The following is a 25,778-nucleotide window of genomic DNA, read 5'->3' on the forward strand; positions in this document are numbered from 1 at the left end:
CAGTCCTTCACACATGCAATAATTTGCTGTCAGTATTTTCAGAAGCAAACTTCATTATATGTCAAACTGTTTCAATTTTATGTGTATTTCTATTGTTGCATAATTAAAATTTGTCTATTATGAAATGAAGAGAAATAACTTCTTTGCCCTGCTTGCAGTGTATTTTGTGACTCAATAGTTCTGGGTAATTGTTGGTTTAAAGGTAAAAGGTATCAAAGGAGGAGAATAAAATTCCTGGTTGAGGATAGGGTTTTGTGGAAATAATTCTGTCAGAAAACTGGGATAGCTAAGTGCAGTGAATGATGGTATCTGTATCTGAGGTTGGACAGGACTGCTGCACCTATCCTAAGAATAAAATGCTAATAGGAGTCTCAGCCTTCCTATTCCTGGTTTGTTTCTTCTTTTTCTTTTCTTTTTTCTTTCAATAGACTCTATTAGCTGATAGATGCCTGCTGACTTCAGTGGCCAAACAAGTCCAGGGAATATTTCAAGAACTGTTAACAGGTGGTGAGAGTATTTTCTTGATCATGTAGAAAAATGTGAGTTAGAAGGGTAAAAAAAAAAAGGACAATTTGGAGTTTTCCTCTTGGAAGACAAATCAGCCTGATCTTGGAACAATGTAATATACTCTGACACTTTCTCTCTCAACCTAGCCCATGCTTGAGAAATGAGTGCTCTTAACAGCTCTCTTCACTTGATGGAGCCTGCCAGGACTGGGGGTTTGAGTTTACACCGGCAATCAGGCAGCCCCAAGCTGCTCCAAAAACAGAGAGGGAAGATGGATAAAAGCCAGGAATCGCAGGGGAAACAAAAAGTACTGCAGAGCTGAAGCCAGAGGGAATGACATAGAGGTGTGGATAAATTTGGATACAGCCTGCATCTCATACCTATGTATACCTATTTATTTCAGTGTCCATTTTTGTGTAATATTATCACCACCCCATGACCACCTGAATGCTGAGATTTTCTGATTGTGGCTGCTGTTTTCTATGTTTTATTAATTGTTTGCCTACAGTTGCAACAGCTTTATAGTCTTAAAATTTAACCAGTGCCTTTTCTCCCTTCTCCTGCTGCCTTGCCAGTTCCCTTGAAGTAAGTAGCTACTTATCTGCTGAAATGACAAAATACCTACTTGATAAAAATCCTTCCAGCACAAAAATTCAAAGACTGAAATGGCATATCTGAGGTACCCAGTAGCTTGCTGTAGTTGAAAATGCTTACTTTGAAAATGCCTTAATTTGAAACTGCCTTAATTTGAAAGCTCTGTAATGAAAGTCTGTTAAGGATATACCAGAAATGATCTGAGGCCACTTTCAGAAGTACAGATGGCTAATTGGCTTCAGTTGCAGGTTATGTCATTTCAATTAAACTTTATTAGGAAGCATTTCCAAGCCATAACTGATGGTTTAGGATAAATATAGTTCTTCATAAATGACCTATTGCTAACCTTTATTTATTCCTCTCCTCTCAGTGTTACTAGAGGCTGCTGTGACTGAGCTCTCCATGGCCATCTCTCGTCTCATCCATGCCTACAGCAGCAGCTTTGATGCCAATTTCCAGCTTGCAAGCATCCCTAGGAGCCCTTTATGTGCAGACATCAGCCTGAATTCCCAGCTGAGCTTCACTGTTTGTGCTGCCCACAACATCCCAGAAGCCTGGGTGACCAGGTAGGAGGAGGTCTCATAAGAAGATGTATTATCTCTTTGACAAAAGTCATTTTTCACAGACACCAGCTCCCCTCTGCTGCTTTGGTGGTGGTCCTAAATTAATGTTAGAGGCTGTGTGATGCACACCAGGGATGTCTGAACTGGGAATTGGTGTGGTCTCAGCAGGACAAGTAAGGGTTGGAGGCCAGCTTGCCAAGTGAAACAAAGGTGTGGTTTTGCTTGAACCCAGTCTCAGTGAGGCTTTCTCAGCAACTTTTGTTCTTGGTTTGTTCCAACCTTTTCATGTGGCTAAGCACCTGAACTGGTGATGTCCTCATAGATGTGATTAAAGTTTCGAGATCCAAGTATACTTGCTATCAGCATAACACAAGAAAACAAAAGAATGAAATACAGAAATGGAATTTTGATAGAAAAAAGAGACAATTATATAAAAAGCTAATAGAAATATTGTCTTCTGTACTGCTCAAATTTGGTAAAGCTATTTGTGTCATCAAGTAGCTGCTGTTCATAGTCTGAGCAAAACTGGTGTTCTGCTCTTACCACTCCAGTGTGATCAAAGGGGGACAGGTGGACACAGTGTGGTAACATTATTTTCATGAGTTAAAAAGTCGTTCTCAAAGTTTTTATTAATTTTCCCCATTGCTCCCTCTTTACCTTCAATCCCAAATGACTGTGGGATCATTTGCCCATGAGCAAGAGACTCTGCTATACAGCATTGTCTGTAATTAGCCATTTAACAAAAATCTGAGAGACTTTGCATTAGCTGAGGTAATAAATACAGAACTAGAATCACTATCCTGATTTCAGATGGTTATACCATTCCCACTGCATTTTATGTTTTACCAGAAAAATGTGATATTACACATAGCCTAAAGGACACTGATGACTTCAGTGCTATGTTGGAGCACACAAAAATGAGAATATTTCTTCCTCCTAATCCCCCTTTCCAGTCTTTCCACAACTGGCATGGACTTGTTAACATGAACTGCTGCTCTAACGCTTGGTTTTCTCAAATTCTTTTATTGACATTGTTCACATGCATGCTCCCCATTCTTATTTTTCTCCACTGCATAAATTCATGCTGGCAGTTTCCCTTTCCAAAGGTCACATTATGATCTTGCAGCTGTTTTAACATGTATTTTAACATGTCTATATTTCTGCATATTTATAATGTATAAAATGTATTCTATAAGGAAGTATACAATTATGATGTATATTATATTATGTATCTTTTGTTTTAATAACAGGACTTAATCCTTTGATTGTATGAAAACCTTTTAGTTCCTGAACTATCCTCTAACTCTGTAACGTTTAGACTCTAGGGCAAGTATTTCCTATCCTACAAGGCAATTTTTCCTTCTCTGAACTGACAGCTCATAGGTACTGCAGACTACAGGTAATTTTCCTTCAATTAAAAAAAAAGGAAAAAAAACCCAAATCTGCTACAATAATTATAAAATATATTATTATGTTCTGGAAGAAATAAGCCATCATTCTTAGAAATATGGCAAGTCAGGCACCTCCAATCTGTGACTGCCTCAAATTTCCTGTTCACATTTGACTGTTTCCCATGTTCATCATTCTTGTCCAGAATGAGATCTAAAGCTGAGCCTGGCAGGAAGATCTGGAAGTTACAAGACTAATTAAGCACATTAGTAATTTATAGTCTATTTTGACTAATATTTTAAAAGATTTCAGTAAGAGGAATGTGAAACAAGAGATATTTCCAGACCTACATTTCACTCTGAAGCTGCTCAGTTCACTTTCTGAAGACCAACACAGAGGGCTTGAATGCTTCTGCTGTAAAAATGTATATATTCCCTTGAGTACTGATCCGGTTTTTACAGATTGGGAAAAGAAGGTATAAATAGAATCATAGAATACCCTGGGTTAAAAAGAGCCTTAAAGATCATCCATCCCACCCCTGCTGTGGGCAGGGACACCTCTGACTATGCCAGGTTGCTCAGAGCTCCATCCAGCCTGGCCTTGGACACTTCCAGGGATGCAGGGGCAGCCACAGCTGCTCTGGGCACCCTGTGCCAGGGAATCACCCTGACACTAAAGAATTTCATCCTAATACCCAATCTGAACCTAACCTCCTTCAGTGCAAAGCTTTCCCTTGTCCTGTCACTGCATTCCCTTGTCAAATATCCCTCCCCAGCCCCCTTTGGGTGCTCTAATGTCCCCCTGGAGCCTTTTGTTCTCCAGGCTGAACAAGCCCTGTTCTCTCAGTCTCCCAGGAGAGGTGCCCCAGCCCTCTGAGCATCTTTGTGCCCCCTCTGGACCTGCTCTGACAGTTCCATGTCTTTCACGTGCTGGGGGTCCCAGAGCTGCAGGCACTTCTGCAGGTGGGAGATTTCTTGCTGACTCTAGGATGAGAAAGTTCCAACACTTATGTCCAAATTTTCATTCACTGCAATAATGAAAAAAATAATTTAATGTCAAAAACTTGAAACAGAACCAAGGTATCTTTAAGACTTCTCTTTAATTCTGAACTTTAAGGAAAAAAAACCAAAAAAACTTAAAAGCCCCTCCATGCACATATTAATATGATGTGAATTATTATAATTCCTTTTCTCATGTAAGAGTGGATTTTCATAAGTTCCTGAGGGAGTGACTCCAAATATACTGTGCTGAACATAGTATATTAAAATTAATTTTATTTTTCTCCTTTGTAGCTACAAAGTTTTCTCTTTTTCCTGTTTACTGACTTATGCTGGGAGGACAATATGTCAAGTGAAGATTTGCAAAAATACTCCAGTTAAAAGATCCTTCTTTTTCCTGGCTGACTGGAATGAGAAGTAAGTTTTGGTCTGTGTTTGATATATGTTTCTCTGACAGATATTACACATCCAATGTTCATTAAAAAAAAAAAACCAAAAAAACCCAAAAAACCCAGAACAGCATATTTTTTAATGGATGTTCTTCTGAGCCAATTAAACTGCACAGAATTCACAGAAACTTAGAGAGATTGGAATGAGAAACGGATGGGACAGCCAGAGAAAGGGAAATAGGACTGAGGTAAGTCTGGTCTGACAATAAGTTAAACTGAGCTGGTCTGTGAACAGCTTTTGTTCACTGGAGGGATCCAGGAGTGCTAGAACTGAAAGAAGTGCAATTAAAGGCCTTATTTATGTTCTTTTGAGGAATTCCACCTTTTGGATCTATCTTTAATACATTTGCAATCCAGCTTGAGAACCTACTTTAATATTTCTTCAAGGTTCTTGTTATATCAAACAAGGCTGTTTGGGTTATTAGGTTGGAGTCTTATTTGTTTGTTTGCCTGTTTAATTTTTGGAGGGCTATTTTATTTGGTTGTTTGTTGTTATGTTTTTGATTTTTTAATTAGAAGGATCTGCAGTTTTACAATAAGGACCTTAACTTAAGACTGGAATTTTAGGATAAAAGCTGCCTGTTACCTGTCTCACACTCAGGTCAGCATTCATTTAAGGCAATGGCATGAAAAAAAGCATATTTGCAATAGATGAGAGAGAGATGCACCTTTTTTATGATTTGGTGGTGATATGGAATTCTTTCAGCTTCTTGAGATTGACATATTTATATTTACAATCTTTGAAATTTTTGGTGTTTTGCATCAGTGTTTACTGTATTCTAAATCTGAAAGCAGCTTGATAATGTTGAACAGAGGCCACAAGTCTGAAAAGGTTTCTTTTTGCGTTTTTCCCTAATTACAATTGTAATTGTATGTGTAATTCATAACTTCTGTTTGCCTTTTTCTGAGACACACAACAGAATCAAACTGGTGAAATGGAGGAAGAGCTTTTCATGTTAAACACATTTATCTTAGTGGAGTGATATAGGAAGATTAGTATGTTTCTGTATGATTAAGAAACAAAATGGGTGAACTTCTGCTAAGTATCCAAATAAGGCCCTTGATACCCTCTGAAGGCTGCCCTAGAACAGAGGCTGGATGGAGTTACAGAATAAAGCAGGGATTTATCCAAAGGATCTCCTCCATGGATCCACCTTGGGCAGCACCAGAGCCCAGCCAGGGCTGCACCCAAGATCAACCAAAATGGCCCCAAAATGCACGAGGGGCACGAGCTCTGTCCCTGGGATCAGTTCTGCTCCATTTGCACCTTGCAGTTCATTGTCCCATCCCAGCTTTAGCCCAGGCAGTCCCACCCTGCTTGTTTTTCTCTCTGCAGCCCACGGGGTTTGTGCTCCTGGGCTGAGATTTGGGTCATTTGTCCTTGGTGCCCAGCTGGAGCAGGAATTGTTTTGTCTCCCTGCTCTGTGCACAGAGCTCACCATCCCCTAATGTGAAACTCAGACCCACACACTGAAGCAGCACAGAACCTGAAAAATATAAAAGCCAAAACCCAAGGCATCACCCTCAGTTGTGTCCATAGCATATGTGTCCCTCAGTCTTTTGTATGATTGGCAAGCAGCTGCTGTCCTTGTGTTTAAAAAATCACATTATTCCCTTTTCCAAGGTTTAGTCAAATAATTTCTTATGGTACATACAGGCAGATAACATTGAAGGATATGAGGAGAATTATATTTCTTATGAGCAGTTTTGGCTTCTAAAAGGTGGCTAATACTTTTCTGGAATTCATGTTACAAAACATTGGCTAAAATGGAAGATAGAATAGAAATAAGCATTTAGTGTAACTGAAGCAGAAATCCTGCTCCTCTTCTGTTTCATGAAAACATAAAGCAATCAGCCTGAAGCTTCAGGCTTTCCATTGAAACTTCTCCCTTGCAAAATCATTATTAAATGTGCACAATTCCATCCAAATCTTATTGGAAAAAGAATGTATTAAATATGCAGAACAAGTCCTTTCATAGGTCATAGATGCTTGTAAGAGGCTTTTAATGTCAGATCTAGAAGTGTGTGAAACATAATAGCATCAGTTTGGGAGAGCATCTTTTTACTTTTTATTGTTGCTTGATTTTCAAGAAAAATTCAGAATCCATTTTAAATAAAGTCAAAAGTAAAACCTCATAAATTTATATCTATCTGGCAGGATTTTGAATATTTCCCTCAAACATTAAAGGTATTCACATTTTTTTTGCCTCTCATTGGCCTAGATTTGTTTAAGTCTCAATACATGAGGGGAGGTTTCTTGAACCCCTTGTCTTGAGATCCAGGCTGAGAATCTGGGGAACCAGGTATGCCATTATTGTTTTTCTGTTGAACATGTATCCAGAACTGGATTTTGTGAAAAAAATGCTCTTTTTGAGTCAAAATAGAGGTGAGCATTTTAAATCAGCCTTAAATGAAGAGGAGATTTAGGTAAGATGTTAGTAAGAAATTCTTTACTCTGAAGGTGGGGAGGCCCTGGCACATTTTGCCCAGAGAAGCTGATCACAGCTGTTAAAAATGAATGGGGTAAAAGGTCACCAGGAGGAGCAGCTGTTACATTAGGAAGTCAGATATTCTCTCTATAGCTATGGATCATTCGGGCCGTAAAATAAACCTGGCTAATTCAAAATTAGTTCTGATCTTACATTAGGATTTATTTGAATGGGATGGGGGGAGGGAAAAAGACAAGTAGTGTTTTGGTGACGAGTCTAGGTAGAGAGCTTCTGCCAAAGACAAGGCTTGCTTTATTTACTCGTTTTCACTAATTTGGTTTCTGTTTTCAAGTACTTTAACCGGTTAGTGTCTACACTTGATCATGATGAGGTTTTATGTATAAATATAATCCATCTTCTGTTAAAGTCTGTTATCATATTTAATCTTTCCCAAAATGTTCTCAGAAATTATGGAAATAATTTGATTCCTAAGAAGCTTGCCTTGCGCAGTGCTTCTTCTGTTTGTTCTTTTTTGAGAGTGTAGTTTTGATTTAGAACTTGTAAATTACCTTTGGAAAGCGTGATTTTCTTCTTGATGCAGAGTCCAAACAGGCTGGTACCATTTAACTTATAATGTGTGAAGTCCAAATTTGCCCCCCTTATTTTCTCATCAATTTCATTTTCTGGTGGCTGAGATCTCTTAGTTATTTTCTTTGGTCTTAGCTGGTTGATCTTGATGTATTTATTCCACCATCTCCTCTTTTTCCATCCTTCATAATTTATGTTAAACCTACAGACACAAAGTATGGAATTAACATTAAGCCAACCATTCATCACCTCAGATACTTTCTTGGCACTGGTTTTCCCTCTTCTCCCTATTTTGCTTGGCTTGTCTGTTTTGTTTCCATTCTCTTTGGGTTGCCCCAGAGCTTTTCTGTGTTGAGTGCTTTTAGGAAACAAGTTGTATAATTTTATCTGATACCTGTGAATGGCACCTTCTCAGCGAGCAGCTTCTTTGTCTCATCCCTGGCCAGACTTCCATCCCTTCTTCTTAGTCACCCACTTGGCTCAGCCTCCTGCAGTGACAAAGGCTGAGACCAACTGGGTAAATTCAGATAGGCATTAATTAAAGTTCTGTCTCGGTTTTGCGTTACAGAAGTGATGTTCTAGGAGAGGCTGTTGGTACTTTTCTCTGTGTCTGACAAGAAATAATTAGCGATGGCTTTAAGAGTTGATAGTCTGTTGAACTACTAAGAAACTGTACATGCTTTTGTATAAAACACGTGTTAAACATAAAAAATTCTTGGGAAATCTTGGCCAGGAAATCTCAAATTACCAAAACCACTACAAGTTCTTAAAAGCAATACAGATATTTCTCTTCTTTGTGTATCACATGTCTCCAGAAGGGAAACTTTGGTCCTCTTTGGCCCATACTTTAACTCTTGGGATGTGTAACTTGCCAGAGTTTCCAGGCTCTTTTCTTGCTAGAAGTAGTGGTGTATGTGTCCTAGGGGGAAACTCTGGCGAGCATTTGGTTTCTGCAGTGATGATATTGAGAGTTTTTCTTCACTGCTCCAGCTGCAGACAGAGTGTTAACAATTGCCTGTATCACAAAATGCATGTCTTGATGTTTTTATTACTGTCTCTTCAAATCACTAATGGTTCTTAAAGTTAATTCTGTCAAACATTTTTATGTAACAAATGTTGTTGGCCTCTCAGTGAAAAAGACAGAACAAGTTATTTTTAGCAGGTAAACCAGTTCGGTTTCCCAATAACTGTTTCTAACTAATTATGAGTAAGGAAGAGTTCATGAGACAGGGAAAGCAAACTTGAAAGCTATAAATAGGGACACGTGGGAAGACAGTTGAGAATTGCTTCTCAATTCTGTTCATGGTAATCAGAAAGAGTGAGAAATGGCTGTCTTGCTTTGTTATTCAAAGAGGGAAGTGTGCAAATTTGCATCATTTCCAAATGTTGGAAGACTGATGATCTGAAATTTTGACCTTAATGCTGATTTGGAGTACTTCAGATTTTCAGCTGAAAACCATTTAATTTCTTTCAGTAGCTCCTCAGCACATTCAAGGAAACTTTCCCAAATTCAATAGAAATTTGATAGATTTGGAACTGGGAGCAAAATCTTACGCTGATTTTTCCTTTCACTATTACCATGCCTTACTTCTAGTACCCATAATTCTTATGTTTTACAGGCTAATATACTTTTAAAATGTAGTTTTTACTTTTGCTTGCTGTTTAAGTGTGACTGTATCTCTTTAAAATTGCTGAGTTGCATTCTTCTGTCACTCTATTACTCAGATTTATCTTAGTCTGTTTTCTTAATCTCCAGTTTATGCAGATCTTTTGTTTTCTTAATGATTATATTATCAATGTGGAATAATCCTTTTAGCTCCTAGCTCCTTATATTGATTTTGTTTATACAGAAAAAATGTAATTAATTTTACTCTCTGCTTAAGAAACTTGAGTTTCTACTGAATATACATGGATAAGGCTAGAAAATTATCTGTTCAGGAAAAAGAAAATGCAGACTTGCGTGGGTAATTACACATCTTTCCATACAGCATGAAGTTATCTGGTTATTGGAATTATTCAAAGTTATTATTTTAGATAAATTTTCATAAATTGTATAAATGAACTGAATGACCAAGCAAGCTAATGGTCAATGCAAAATCGAGATGAATATTGATGAAAATTGAATTTTCTCACTAAAAAATGCAAATCTGTCATTGTTGTTAAGATAGCATCTGCCTTTAAATTGTGGTTAAGAAATATAACACACCAAAGAACACCTGAACAAGAGAATGATTATCATTCAGCAACTCTTGCTTTTTTAAGTGGTGTTTTCCTCTGAAGACACAAGACAGCCAATAACTGCTGCTTGACAATTCTCCCTTAACAGGCTCCTTATTGTGAAATAGCCTTTCACTGATAAGGTAATTGCAAAGGAAAGTTGAATTAAGTTCTTCCTGCCTTTGCCAGCTCTGGTAGTTACCACTGAAGTGAATGAGTTTTTATCTGCCTCTTCTCAAATGCTGTAACTCAGGTTAATGGTTGCCAATGCTCATCAATGTATTGAAGGGGTCTGTCAGTGGCATTTTCCTTCAGAGTGCAACTTCTGTGATTTATAGCTCAATAGATGTGTTAGAACATGTAGAAAAATGTAGAAAGAACCCACTTGCTGTAACAGTGCTCAGATATTTTAGCTTCTATTTTTTCTCTTTTCTGGTTTTCTTGTAGGGTCAACTTCCCTCTACGAATAAAGGCTCTTCCAAGGGAAACTATGCTGACAATAAAGCTGCTGGGAGTAAACAGTACCTCTAAAAATACAGAAGTGCTTGCTTGGACATGCTGCCCATTGTATGCAAAAGAGTAAGTTTGGGTTTGTATGACCTTAAGAAAATACCATTCTTGAATAGTGGCGATTACAACCTGGGAGAAATATAAAAAGACAAAATTACTCATTTCAGGACCTCTTGTAATAAGATTGAGAGGGCCACTCACAGCAAACTGCTTTGGATGTGCCAGTAAGAGCTACATCCCCAGGTCTTTTCTCCCTTTCTTTTCTCCCTTTCTTTTCTCCCTTTCTTTTCTCCCTTTCTTTTCTCCCTTTCTTTTCTCCCTCCCTTCCCTCTTTTCCTCTTTCTCTTCCTCCTTTTCTAGTTTTAGATGACTCTTTAACACTTTTTCTTCTTCACAACGGTTGGTTTTGGGTTTTTTTTTTTGTGTTCTCACACACTTTCATTCTTCTGAAATTGGGACAGTTAGTGCTGACCGCAATGAGCACTTTTCACTCTCCACACCACTTTAGAAGCTTTCTTCTCTTTTCTAACCACTTCTTTCTGCACAGTACACAATGTAACAGTGGCTTAAAGGTGCTTGTAGCTTGAATGTCTCTGCGGTGAAGTACAAATACCCAAGGTAAATTTTCTGCAGTACTCTAAATAAGTTTCAGTAGCACTGAGACACCTGAATTTAGACTGAGTCTTTGCAGTTATAAGAATTTTTTATTTGGGCTCCATAGCCCTGCAGTACCCTCAGTGCAATAGAGGGATATGTTCAAGCCCCCCAGATTTCTACATTATCATCAACCTCTAAGCTGTAGCTCTTTCCTTATCTTGAGACATCTTGATTTACTTTTCTACATGGTGGCAATCACCATTCAAAACAAAATAAAACAAAAAATCTGACTGCATATATTAATTTACCATATTTGATCGACCTTGTGTTTCCTTGAGCTTTTAATCTGAGAGGTGTAGGAAATTATTTGGACTGGAATAGATGCTTTTTCCATCTTTTCAGAGGAAATTCAAGGTTACTCTGCTCTTTTGTGACTTAGTGTGTAGAGCACTTAGCTTGAAGGAAGGAAAGAAGCATGAATCAAATCTCTGCTGCAAGGATTGCTGGGGCAATTTATTCAATTACTTTTCTTTCATACTTAGCCTTAAGAAGGGCACTTCACTCTTCCATTGTGTATGCAATTTTAACGAAAGCATGAAATGTGTTTGAGGCATGATAATTTAATGAGGGAACACTTACCCCATTTACCTTCAAAGGTTCCTATACGGGAATTCTGTTCTTGAGGACCTGTGTTGTTCTGGAGGTTTTCATCTTTTCCAGCATTCAAATCCAAAAGGAATGACTTTTGGAAGGCCTGAAAGTCCTCAGCTCCCTCTGAGGAATATTTTTTCATGTATGCCATCAGAGCAAGCACATTGGTTTTTGTTAGATGCCCACACTATCCTGATGGTTTGAAAAATTTGACTGCAAAATGGCTCTGTTCTTTCCTGGAACGCACAATCAGCACAGTGAAGGGGATAGAGGGCCACTTTCCTTTCATTTGCTGTGTAATTGGAGAGATCATTGCTGAAGTGACCCTTCAAAGCAGAAATCAAGGTTGAGTTGTTGCAGGAATGATTTAGGAATAGCATATTCAACACCCCCTAATCTGATAGCTGTGTCATTTGCAATTACAGTAATTACTACCACAAAGAAGCCTAAATGCCTTTTTTCTCCTTTGGCCAACCACATCTCCATAGGATTATTCATTCTCTGTGATTTCAATTGATAGACAAACTGGTCTGAAAATAAGAATTGCCCTGAAAATCCCCTTGCTGCTGGAGTGCAACTAAACTTTCCAGTTTTATTTCAATAGAGCACTTCTGAACTTGGAAGTATGTACCAAGAAAAGATTTGTACTTCCAGTGTCATGCTAATATGTCAAGAGCACCTTGTATTACTGCAAAGATTATGGTATTAGGGTTTTTAAATAACAAACTCTGTGAATGTGTGTAAAGAGATTAAAGAAATCTGACCAGAAAATCTTTGACAAAACATTTCTAGCTTGGAAAATAACACTTTCTCAAAATAAAACTTTTCTTGGAGGTGAATTTGAGTTCTAAAAAAGTCTTAACATTCTTTTGTCTAGAATTTAATTTACTGGGGAAAGGACAGAAATAAGCTCTTTGAAGAAGCCAGCTGCCCTGAGGTATTTGCCAGGGTCATCAAACATCCTGGTTCAAATCCTTGTCCCAGTTGGTCTCTTCTCAGGGTCAGTGAAGATAAGGACAGAGTGTGGTTCTTATTTTCCTATTCAGATGTTTGATAAAAAGAAAAAAAAGATTGTTTTGTTAAACATTGGAAAAACAAAACAAATGTCAAACATGTTTTTTTAAAATACTGTTCCTCATTTCTGTCCTGTTATATCATTATCTGATTAAAACCACAGAAATTCTATTCGAAGTTATTTGTCTTATGTTGAAGAGAGAAGGGAAAAAAACCAAAGCAACAGTTTTGTGTTATTCACAGGTATTGCTTAGAATCTTGATTTGTTAGGACAAAAGAACATTAATTAAAAAGTCTCTGAATTTGCTCCTCTTTGTAAATTTTATATCTAATTTCTCTTTCCAAATAATTGTTTTCATTGTATGGCTGCATCGCTTTTTTGTATTTTAATACTTTACATTTAAAAATTTGAACTGAAGATTAAAAAACATGAATTTAACGTGTATACAAATTCTTTTAATCTGTTTCAAGACATGTGAAGTTTCTCATGCTTTTGAACACGACAGTGTTTAAAGCTCTTGCCAGATCAAAGGCCTGTAGTTATTTGCTGAGAGTTTACCACTCCCATTTTCCTCTAAAAAATACTAATCAGATTGGATAAGTACATTTATTATTTATTTATTTATAAAGAAACAAATCTATATCTTTAAATAATGTTACTTTTTTTTTAATATTGCAATCTCTTCTTCTCACCTGGCCCATTTTGAAACCACACAATACCTAAAAACATCCTTAAGAATTTGGCCAGCTTTAGGGTTTTTGTTATTGCTAAAGACTTGTCAGTGAACAGATGTTTAGCAAATTTGCTTATTTACATTATTTCCTGAATTCTAGTGTTATCTTGCACTCTTGTCACAGTTTTCTTGCAGTGTGCAGATTTATGACATGATTAGCTGTTGGATACACACTGTAGTCAGCCAAACATGTGTTGGGACTCCTGCTTATCAAGCTGACTTCCTCAAAGTATTCTCCAAGCCTTGCCTAAATGGAGTTGTTTACTCTAAAATCATTGCTTGTTAGGTAATTTCATGATTTTATATTTTTGGAACAAAAATTACGAAGTAATCAGGAATGTAAATGCAAAAATTTTTTCGAACTCTGCAATAATTTTGTACTCAATGTAATTATAACTTACCAATTTATCCTACAAATTTAGGGAAGTTATTTAAACTAGAAACTGTGGGGATGGAGGTTGTGATCCTTATAAATGTCTGCAGCACATTTAACATTAATTTGTAGTTGAAAATTGTCTCTAGTTTGAATTTTCTAGAACTCTGTAATATTTGTAATTATAATAACAGGATTATTTTATAGTATCATTCCAATGCTTGAGTCATAAGATATGGGAAAGGGTTTTTATATATTTTAACAGCTTTGCATTTCCTTTAAATTTAACCTCCACTCTGAACTTCTGAGACTTATAATGTCAGGTTTGGGAACACTTACATTATTTTTACACAGTACTTTGTACTGATTTTCCCATTTTATTCAGCCTAAGCAGTAACCCTCCTCTAATGCTATATACATTTTTGAATGAAAACAGTGATAATGAGTGTAGCTGCCTGCTTGCCCAGTAGGTGAGCCATCATATCTGCTTTTCTCAGCTTTATCAGAGAGTTGACTTCAGGCAGCAGCCCTAAATCAGTGCCAGTAGAGCCTTTAGTGGTGCATCTGTATCAAGAAGTCTCATTTAGATGCTAGAGGCAGTTCAAAAAGGGTTTGGAAGCCTGTGTGCCAGCCTTCCATTCCTTCACATCAGAAACTGTGTTACTCTCTTGGGCTGAACAGTTTAGTGATTCAGAGCTGATGAACAAAGCAGAAATCCGTCATTTTGGGGCAGCTGGGAAGTTGCAATGTCCCCCAGAGTTCCCCCACATTGCTCTGGCTTCACTGATTCTACCACAATTTATTTTGGTATTTCTGAATCAGACAGAGCAAGCAGCAAAACTTTCCTCTTGTGGGGAAAGTCTCCCATGGGACTTCAGGGTATAAGGCTGACTTTATCAACTTAGGATAACTTGAGCTGCCTTTAAATAGCAATGTCATTTTCTGTAGCAAGGTGGGCAGGTTGTTTTAGCTCCAGCTATAAACAAGAGAAGAGAATCTGTGTAATTGCAAAAGGAATAAATGGCAGTAGGTACAGAACAGGATGATCACTTTCTGATCTCCTTGGTAGTGAAGGTGTTGTATGAAAGCCATTTTCTGTGTCTGTGATAATTACAGGAGTCTTTAAAAGGTCATTACCCTCACCTCAGGGATGGAAATCTGGAATGGTAGGCAGAATAGGGAGTGACCTTCCTGAGCTCATCAGCAGAGCCAAGCAGCAGAGAAAAGAATCTGTCTGTTCACTAAAGGACATGGGTATCATGCTCATGATGATAATTCCTTCATTTTCTGAATGGATCCTGCCCTCTCACCTGCTTATTTTTCTAAAAATAATGATGCATCTTTTCCTGTTTCATTCATCTACTTGGCCCCTGTTATTGTTCCATTTCTGTGTCCAAAAGCTGTTTTTTCTGAGGAACATTGACTATGCTTGTAGTGCCCCGAAGTTGGGTAAGTGTGCTGGTTTGGGCTGGGGTAGAATTAATTTTCTTCCCAGTGGCTGGTATGGAGCTGTGTTTTGGATTTATGCTGAGCACAGGGTTGATAATGTAGAGATGGTTTTGGTACTGAGCGGGGCCTGCAAGAGCCAAGACCTTTTCTGCTTTTCTTGTTGTTTCTTGTTTTCTTGTTAGGAGAGGTCTCAAACACATCTACAGCACCTCTGAGGTCTATACTACTTTCACAGGAAAAAAAATCCACTGAATGTATTCTTTTTTAAAGGCCCCCATAGTTTTAGAGCACAATATGAAAGTGATTAGCAGTAATGAGAGCTCAAAAGGGTAATTTAGTTTTCATGTTCATTTATTCTCAGCTACTCCTCTCTCTTCCAACAAAAGTGCCAATTAGTTCAAATTATGATGTAAATCTTTGTCAACAAAGGATTAGTTGAAGAGATGCAACTCATTTATTAAAGGTCACCTGAGTACACATCACAGGAAAACCTCTTTGAATCACCATTGATCACTTCCTCATTCACATCAATTACCTAAATGAGAGAGACTTCATATCACACAATTGCTTTCTTCCAAGTATCTTGCTCATATCACAGCTCTTTTTCTGCCTTCATTCCCTTGCAAATCCACTTACAACTGCAAAAAAACCTTCAGAAAATAACTGTTTAATCCTCCTGAGCTCTGTTCTTACAAAAAAAAAAATAAAGTAAAATGTCTGTGCTAACTACATAAGACAGCTCAAGAAGTAGAAAAGAAAAATTAGTCCTGAATTAGGTTTATACTCATTTATGTTGACTGTAACAGTCACTTTGTGGGAGTTTCTTCAATCTTCTTCAGATGACTTTAAGCAATTTATTTTAATTTGCAATTGAAAAGATACTTTCTTTACAGCAATGTTGCAAACTCATGTCCATCTGGTGTCTCTTGTACCTGTGACATCTTCCTCCCAGGTGAAAGGTTGGAGTTCAGGCCTCATTTACCTGGCTGGCTCTTTCTGCTGCAGTATCTAGTGATTCTCTCAGTTGTTTTGACTGAACAGTGTTTAAAAAAATCTTAATGAAAAATATTTTAAAATAATAGTAAAAGAAGAGGTGCTGAACATAATCAAATTTCCAACCTCACTACTCATAAGATATAGACAAATTAAGGGGTAAACCCAGTGTGTAATAATTTCTTTTTTCAGTGCAATATAAATTTGAGTTGATTTGTTATGCTTAGGATTTACACCCAAACTTTCTGGTTTTATTCAAGTTCTCTAGACTGGATTGGGCTGCCCTGCCAAATCAGGCTGTGTTTCTTATCTGCTGGCCACATGCATGCCTGTTTTACTGATAAGACTTTCTTGTGGGTGTAGTGCTAAGACTGGTACTTCAGACCATGCCCTTTCTTCTGTCCAAAAACTCCATGTGGCACAAACTATCCCACTCAAACTCCTTTCAGCTCCTTATAGACTTTCATATCATACTTTTCCTCCCTGCCACCTACACATAAAATCAGCAAGGATCCCTTATGGATGCAGTAGATAACCATGAGTTTCTTCTTCTTGTGGAATAAATATGCTGCCCTCCACCTTTTACAGGGTATCGATGCTTCACAGTTTCTACCATATTTGCCCTCAAAATTAAATCTTGGGAGAGAATTATCCTTATTTTTACACCTGGCTTAAAGGGCAGCCCCTGTCACACAAGGAGCCAGAGGTAAAGTGCAGAGCTAACTCAGAGAGTCTTGGCAGAGGGATTTTTTTTTCATGAACTCTGCAAGTGCAGAGAGGCTGCTGTGGCAGTCAGGCCGTCGGGATGCAACCTCTACTGTGTGGCATTCATATTCTCTGAAAAAATTCCTTTGCCCAGGATTTTTCTCCTGGGAAGCTGAGAAGCCTCAGAGAAAAGGAAAACAATTCTTATCTCCTTTGTTTCTCCTGTGTTGTGCTCACATGTGGAATGTGTTTGGAGATTGTTTACCCACAGGTGATTGTTCCATTGGATTCTGGTGTGAGTTGCTTTGACTCATTGGCCAATCAGGGCCAAGCTGTGTCAGGACTCTGGAGAGAGTCACAAGGTTTCATTATCTTCTTAGCATTCTGTAAGTACCCTTCTTGTATTCTCTAGTATGGTATAATATTCTTTAAAATAATATAGTATAATAAAGTACTAAATCAGCCTTCTGATAAGATGGAGTCAGATGCATCATTCCTGCCTTTGTCAGGGCATCCCTGCAAATACAATACTGCCTGAGGCCAGATTTGTACTAGTCACATAAAGATAAAGGGTTTGCTCTCCTTTTGCTTGTCCTTTGAGCTCTGCAGTTCCATGTCTTCAGCGGGATGTCAGTGATTACCAGTGCAGTGTTTCTTCCTGTTTCCTGCAGGAGGCTGGTCCATGGAACTGTGCTGCTCAGCCTGGCACCGTGCAGGACAGTCCCCACAGCAATGATCACCCCGGGCATCTGCAGCACTGAGACACCAACCTCAACCACCCTGCAGGTGAGGGAGCCAGAAAGCAAAGCAAAGGCTTGTTTTCTAGCAAAGTGCAAGGAAAAGGGGTGTTCCCACAGCTCATCCAGACCACCCAAACTCAAAATCCAATTTCCGTTGCAGCCACTCAGAGAATTACATCAGGTCTGCATGGTGGTTTTGTCGCCTTTCCAGGCTGAGTTAGCAGCTGGTTATTCCAAGGACAAAGGCACTTGTTTTCTGTATTTAAAAATGCTAATGTCTGCTAGCAAATGAAATATAAAAGCAGATAATACAGATAAATGTACCTGGCCGAAAAAATAACCTTGTTTTAATAGACAAGCAAATGGGGATTTTCCAGGCTGAGGAGTTCAGTCAAAGACCATGCCTTAAAATAGCTCCCCCTATTAATAATTCAGGGAAGCTGAGATAGTAAATGGCTATTAATTTATGTATTACTTTATATCTACTGAAACAAACGAAACAGGATTTCTCATTCTGCTTCCCCTCATTTTCAGTTATTCCCAGCCATTTAGCAGTATCACAATTTGTGAACATGCTTGGAAATATTGCAAATATATATTTTCATAGAAAATTTAGGCTTGGGTTGGGAGACCTCAAAGATCATCCAGTTTTGAAAGGCGACTGAGTGTTTTATAGAAAGCAAATTTGTTAACTTTTAGAAGAGTGATGCATATCAAATATTTACATTAAAAATTAGATAGAGATAAGACATTTTGATGTGCGTTAATAGACCAAAGCTGGATGCAAATTGAGCTGAATTATGAGGAAAAATAAGAATTTTCAGATGTCTACTCAGCTTATCAAGTACCTCAAGCTTTGTAGTTTTGGTTGAACGTTTGCTTTCTTGGTATCTTAAAAAACATTATCCTTCATTTCTGACAGGTATGTGTAAGAATGGAAAATTGGTAGATGCTGTACAATATATTTATAAATTGAAACATCCAGAAGAGAAATCAGGAATCTAATTTCCATCTCTTGCAGTGACAAGCTGCACATCAGAAATAGCCTTACTTTTCAAAAACCAAAACAAAACTACATTAATGAAAGATTTCCATTTGAGAATCACCTCATTAAAAAAAAAAAAAAAAACACAAAACAAAACGAAAAGAGACAAAATGTTCAGTTTTGAAGTTATGCAGTTCTAATAAAATTGCAATATGATGACTGAATTTTTTCCAGGAAAGTTAGCTTCCACTGAATTCTGTGAATGGAATTTATCACCAAAACTTTTAGGTAACATATTACATACAGTGAGCATTCTCAAATAATTATCCCTTCTTCTTTTTGTCATACTTGTTATACTCCCATACTTGTTATACTTGTTATAAATCCAAGATAACATTTATTGACACTTGTAATGGAGATTACACATTGCTAAAACCCTTGTGTCTTTTTTTTTTTTCTGCTTTCTTTTCTTGTTTATAAATAAAGATTGACTTCCCAGAAGCTGATTTGGAGTTCATTAAACCTGAACCTGAGGAAAGAAGAGGTGATCTTGTAGAGCCAACCCAAGAGTGCCTGAAGCACATTGCAAGACTTTCACAGAGACATTCTCTCTTGCTGTAAGTTGTCCCCACCTCACCCTGCTGCTTCTTGCTGCGCTGTACCTACCCTATCAATCACAATTAAATGTATCCAATTTGTTAAAAACAAAATTCTCCTCCGAAGGAGCCTAGCTTGGCTGATTTGAGATGTAACACCTCTAAATGAAAGAATAGATCACATCAAGGCCTAATAAGGCTCTGGAGGTGGCAGTGTATTTTATCAGTTTAGAAAAGGATTTTTTTCCCTTTCTGTTACTAGATCTTTTCATGTCTTTGAGGCAAGAAACTATTTTTTCATTCAAAACATAAGATTTTCAGGTAATGCAGTGCATCTGTACCAGTATTAGCAAGAACACCTTTAGGTCCTATGGAAATTGGCCTGCTTTATTTATTAAACACTCAAACTTCAGATGGAGCTCTGAAATGGCCTTTGAAAAATCCATTTCAGGTCATAAGTAAGGAAAGAAGTGTGGAAAGTTCAGCTTTCACAGAAGGTGGATAAAGACACAGTGGTACAAAACTCACTCTGCACTGAGGTAGATTAGTATGCTCTGCTACATGAATGTTGTACTACCAATTAGGATTATGTACTGCATAAAGTAATTTTGGGTGTAATCAGAGTGGAATTTGGAACACAGGTGCTCACAGAGAGCCATTATACTAATGGCAGTTAATTGTGTGAATTAATCCTCCATCAAAGGTCAAAAGGTGCATTAGTTTTGCAATAACTAAACAACTTAATTCAGCGCTCTCAGTGGGATATGATGTATCTGTTAAGAAGGTTTTTCTGTGCTGATTTCTATGTTGGTGGTTTGAGGGTTTTTAAAATTTATTTTAAAAAGAGTTGTGTTTTATGTTTAACTAAACTTTTACAAAGACAGACAAAATGTAAATTATTTTTACTAACCAGGGGATCTGTGATTTGAGGTTTCATTATTCTGTTTTAAAATGTGAATGGGATGTCAGTATTTTATTATGAAGAGCCACAGTGACAGTGAAATTTCCATCTACAAAGTATGCTTTAGAATGATTTAGGGAACTTGAAACCCAATGCCTGTGACCTCTCCTCCCATGGCAAAATGTGGTTTCAGTAAGAAGGAATAAGATCATTAAGAAATTAGCAAAGTACAAAGTAGTTTGTCGAAGAAGATGGCTCATGCCCTTTCTCTGCTGCTTAAAACCTTAATGTCCATTTTATTGAGAATGCTGCATGGTTCTTGTCTTCGAGAAGGACACAGTAGATGTCGAAAGTGTGCAGAGAGGGGCAACAAATATCATGAAAGGGCTTAGGCTTCTCTTTGACCAAGAGAAGCTAAAAAGGCTGGACTGTAGTGTGGAGAGAAGACTAGAGGATGTCTACAATTGTAGGATTAATTTTTGTAAAATCGTGATGGTGATGGACAAGGTAAATGCCGCATCAAATCCTACAATATTTGAACTTAGGAACATTCAATGAAACGAGTAGGAAATCAATTCTCAACAAATGGAATAAAGTGCTTCTTTAGACAGTCAGTGGTGAGCTTTTAAAATCTGCTGTCAAAAAGCTGTGAAGGCAGATGACAGCATCACCACATTAATTAAGGCTGAACACAAACTCATGGATAAGAGGTTCATGGATAGGTTTCACAAAGGACCAGCAAAGGATCAATCCTATAACATCCCTAATACAACAATTTTGGGTTGTGTGGGACTATGAAGGGAAGAGACCACTGAAAGTCACCAGTTTGGAGTTTAGGCTGTGCTGAGTTCAGTTACAGTTCCTTGGAGGAGAGGCAGTGGTAATCCTGTGTTTTCCCATAGTTTGTTGTTTTCTGTTCTCCTGTTTTACAGGCAAAGCTGGTCTAGTAAATGAATCATCAAGGGAAGAGTAACATATCTGGGGTTTGAATGAAGCAATTCAATTTTTGGTACTATTTTAATCCAGAGGAATCTGTCAGTCTGTAATTTTTATTTTTTTTTTTGTATCAGAGGAATTATTTTAACATTTCTTCATGAAATACTTTCTCTTAAAAAATTGTAGCATGTTTGTATCCTAACACATTATTTGCCATGATATCTGAAGATTTCTTCTTTGTGGGATCTCAGCATCTCAGTCCTGAGGTGCCGAGCCACCGAGACCACCCTTGGGGGGCTCGGGAGTCCTGGAATGTTGCCAGAAGTGTCTGGTGGCTGGACTTTGATCCTACACGGGAGACGACACCTGTATGAGGATAGGAGGGTTTCACCGGGGTGAATGGTGAAGGGATTGGTTAATTAGAGGGTGAGACACAGGGTTTAGGATTTCTGTACGGGGGGTTTAGAGAAGTAAGATGGAGGAATTGGGGCGTGTCCTGTCCTTCTTCTTCTTCTTCTTCTCCTCCATCTTCTTTGGTGATGGTGGCACTTTTGGATTGGTCATTACTGAAAGTGCACCGGGCAATAAGAATAAATGGTATTGGGGAAAAATGATAAATATTGTACACGTAACAATGGGTATAAAGATAGGTGGCTCTCCGGAGGGCAGCACAGTGTGCTCATGGCTGACTGCTGAGCAGAGCTCTGTCGGGCTGAAAGAAAATCTTTTAGATAAACAATTAATAGACATAAAAACCGAAAGAAGAACTGAAGCCTCTTCTCGTCTTTTGATACGCGGGCTGCCCCAAGGCCACCTCGGGCCTTTCCAGGCCCCTCAAACAGCCGAAAACCGGACACTTCTTTTCTCTTTTTTCCATGTGTCAAGAAAAAGAGAGGAGTCTAGGCAGCATTTTTAGTGGCAGTATCACTCTGTGATGATGCTTCAGGCTTACAAGCCTCAAATATGACTTTGAAACGAGTAGGTGTCTGTGTCAGAGCGTACAAGAAACCTTTCTCAGTCTGTCAGGATGCTTCTGTTCATCCTGCTGCAAGCAGAGGGAATATGTGAATGGACAGAAAACTCTTAAACCAATGGTAGAAAAGGAAGAAACAGTGGTAAAAACCAGACAGCTGCATGCTTGTTGAATCCAGCAGTGTTATAAATCCAATACTGTCACAAAACTGACAGCACAGACAGCCTGATTCTGTTCCTCCTCTTTGCAGGGTCATGATCCAAGTCTGCTGCTAGAATAGATGCAAATACAATATATATTTGTTTTATATAGTGTCCAAAAATTGATTGCCCCAGTAGCTGTGCTTAATCTATCCAGTAGCTGGAGCCAGCTCTCCCTGCTCTCCCCAGCTGCTGACACCCTCAGCATAAAAAAAAACACACAAAACACATAAAATCCCTCAAGATCCACAGGTACACCGAGCTGGTTGCTGGTGCTTGTGCCTCTTCCTGGTACATGGATGTGTGTCTGTCTCAGATATGTGCTTCTCTTAGCAGCTCAGGCTCTTGTCTTTATGGTAGGTGGCTCAGACCACTGGTCCCTGTGGCCAACTCTTCCAATCTCATCCAGTCTCCTGGATGTTGATTAATGAAGGTGTTGTTGAGTGGGACTGAAGGGAATTAATGTACCCACATGGCTCTTGTGCTTCTCACAGCCCCTGACTCTGATCTTTGGCACCATCACCAAGCCAGACCAGAGAGAGCCCAGAGAAGAGGTCATGAGTTACTGCCAGCTGCCTTGGCTGACCTGCAGACATTTCAGATGTGAGCTTCTGTGTCCGGTTATCTCGGCTGTTCGAGGGGCCTGGAAAGGCCCGGAGTGGCCTTGGGGCAGCCCGCGTATCGAAGGACGAGAAGAGGCTTCAGTTCTTCTTTCGGTTTTTATGTTTATTAATTGTTTATCTAAAAGATGTTCTTTCAGCCGAACAGAGATCTGCTCAGCAGTCAGCCATGAGCACACTGTCTGCCCTCCGGGGCAGCCACGTATCTTTATACCCATTGTTACGTGTACAATATTTATCATTTTTCCCCAATACCATTTATTCTTATAACTCGGTGCACTTTCAGTAATAACCAATCCGAAAGTGCCACCATCACCAAAGAAGATGGAGGAGAAGAAGAAGGACAGGACACGCCCCAATTCCTCCATCTTACTCCTCTAAACCCCCCTGTACAGAAATCCTAAACCCTGTGTCTCACCCTCTAATTAACTAATCCCTTCACCATTCACCCTGGTGAAATCCTCCTATCCTCATACAGGTGTCGTCTCCCGTGTAGGGTCAAAGTCCAGCCACCAGACACTTCTGGCAACATTCCAGGACTCCCGAGCCCCCCAAGGTGGTCTCGGTGGCTCAGCACCTCAGGACTGAGATCCTGAGATCCGACACTTCTGGTTCCTTTTAGGATTATTAGGTTGGAAATACAAGCCCCAGAAAGCTCTGCATCTGAGATTAAGGCTGCTCTTTTAATCTGGCACAGCCTGCTTGCAGTGTGTCCCAGTGAAGGGATGGGAGACTGGTTTGAAGCCAGGATCGTGCCAGTCTGGTTTCTTACATCTTTATTTTCTTCATTCATTAATTTCCTTCTATCTTTCCTTCCCTCTATTCCAGCTTCCCTTTTCCTTTTGGCCACTTGCCTGGAAAGGATCTAGTTTGCTTACCAGTGGTCATAAAAGTCCTGTAATGAGGTGGGATTAGATCTGCTTCCAGCTTGGTGAATAGTGGAAAAGGTCTTTTCTAGTCTGTCCATGGAAGAGAAACTTTAAAGTAAAAATCAGTGCTGGGGGACAAAAATTTTTGTTTTCCATCTTCTCTGCTCTCTCCTCTTTTTGCCTTTTGTCTTGTTCTCCTTTAGTACTGAAAGTGAACAAAAAAATCAGATCAGAAGCATTTAAACCCATTTTTTGCTCTTTCCTCCTCCCACCAAAAAAGTAAAAACACCAGCTAACAAAGCCTTCAGAGAAGCTGTTTTCTTCATTTAGTTAAAGGGATTCATCAAATCTGGAACAGCAAACTACTGAATTATTTAGGTTGTAAGGTATTTTGGTTTTATTCATGTTAAGCAGAAGGCTATGTATTTTAATATATATCTCACATGGAGGGAAATTTAGATACACCTAAATTGATAGGTGTACCGATTTAGAGACACCTAAACAGATGCACCATCTAAATAGATATACCACCTAAAAAAACATAAACATAACTTTTATCAAGAAAAGAGGTTTAAATAGCATCTTAACCCTACTGAGACAAAGAAATGCCCTTATTTGCTTAACAATCTACAGATCCTATATGTATGCAAAATATTTTTACCATCTTAAATGTTTCTATAAACTGTTTCAACTAAGAACTTAAGACACTCCTGCCCCACACACCCTTTCATTTAATCTCTGATCTTTAAAGCATGCAAAGAGAAAATGGCATTGCCTCTGAGTAAAGTCAGAGGGAGAAATCTGTTATTTAGAAAACATGATACAAGGATTGATTTCTTATCACCCTTTGCAAGCTCAGTGGAATCTTTAGCTGCTTTAATCTGAACAACACAGTCTAGTTTGGAGGATGCTGTTTGAAAGCTGAAATCTCTGCTTAAAGTTATCATTTGAAAGAGGTCCTTTAGCTGAACTGTCCTGCAGAATGTCATCCAAATGCACAAGACAACCAGACAGGCAATGAAGTTTTAGGCCTGCTTTTATCTTTTTCTGTGTGTGACTTTTTCACATGATCACAAAGGCATCTATGTATTGTCACAGAAGACATGCTGAGAATTCTGGAGTTGTTTCTTGAAGTCATTACCAAGCTGACACTTTTCCTGAGCTGCTTACTGAAAGTCAGGATTGGTATCACAGTTAAGTTCATCTTCTGCATACGTTTATGAGCTTCTTCTCCTAAAGGGAAGAAATTAACATTCACTAAGGGAAAAACATGCCCATCTTTGTGCTGCTGCTCTCTGTTCCTAAACACTTGGCAATTCAGAATTGCAAAGGAAAAAAAGTTCTCAAGTTCCTACAGAGCCAAAGGGACTCATTTCTATGAGCTGTGAATGACACAATCTTGACAGTTAGAGTGGGGCTAGAATGTTTTTTTGGCTAAGAATGTCCCAAAACATTGCAAATAGAAGGAAGACAACCTTGGAGAAAATGTAAACACTTGGATTTTGAGCCCTGTTTACACATCTGGATAATTAAATGCTTGTCTGGAAGCAAACTGTTTACTTACTGCCTTCTCCTAGATCCCTCACACTTCATTCTGAAATATTTATGTTTTTTTAAAGTCACAATTGTTTTTTGCTATTAACTAGCTGCATCGTCAACCTGGTCAAATATGACCAAAAAAACCAATATTCTTAATTTGAGTGATTATTTGTATGAACTGGAGATCAGTTTGCTCTTTCTCTCAAACTCTCAAAAAGACTTTGCTTTTGAAGGCTCTGATATCAAATTAAGGCTGTTGTCTGAGCTTATCTCTCCAGGGAAATTTATTTTCCTGTTTTCTGATGTGTCAGAACCTGAGATTTAATATGCATGAGGCAAAGACGACTAAATTGTTGACAAATCAGACGATATAAGGCAGAAGTTATTGTGCTGTGGTGAAATATGGCGTGGTGACTGACCATTTTATCAATATGACATTTAGATATGTAATATCTCTGTGAGGAGTCTGGTATATTGCATCTTTTTTTATTATTATTTTTTTTGTGAAACATGGGAAGCTAGACTTTTGAAACAAATATGGAAGTTGTTGGGAGCTTTTCTTTCCTTTTCTGAACTCATATCAACACTAGGGGTAATCACACTGTGCATGTGTGTACCTGTGCCCGTGTTTTTGTGTACATGCATAGATGTGCCTAAGC

General features: G+C 38.4%; 1 protein-coding gene across 1 annotated transcript in view; it reads left to right on the forward strand.

Moving 5' to 3' along the window:
* PIK3C2G (phosphatidylinositol-4-phosphate 3-kinase catalytic subunit type 2 gamma) overlaps positions 1–25,778 on the forward strand; it is a 198,752-nt gene that overhangs the window by 51,903 nt on the left and 121,071 nt on the right. The window contains exons 13-17 of the mRNA XM_026790362.2: positions 1,472–1,667; positions 4,346–4,468; positions 10,182–10,313; positions 17,432–17,546; positions 18,972–19,102. Coding sequence (XP_026646163.2) covers positions 1,472–1,667; positions 4,346–4,468; positions 10,182–10,313; positions 17,432–17,546; positions 18,972–19,102 — 697 coding nt within the window. The remainder of the gene's footprint in view (positions 1–1,471; positions 1,668–4,345; positions 4,469–10,181; positions 10,314–17,431; positions 17,547–18,971; positions 19,103–25,778) is intronic.

This window comes from Zonotrichia albicollis, chromosome 4 (assembly GCF_047830755.1).
Source record: "Zonotrichia albicollis isolate bZonAlb1 chromosome 4, bZonAlb1.hap1, whole genome shotgun sequence".
NCBI classification, from domain to species: Eukaryota; Metazoa; Chordata; class Aves; order Passeriformes; family Passerellidae; genus Zonotrichia; species Zonotrichia albicollis.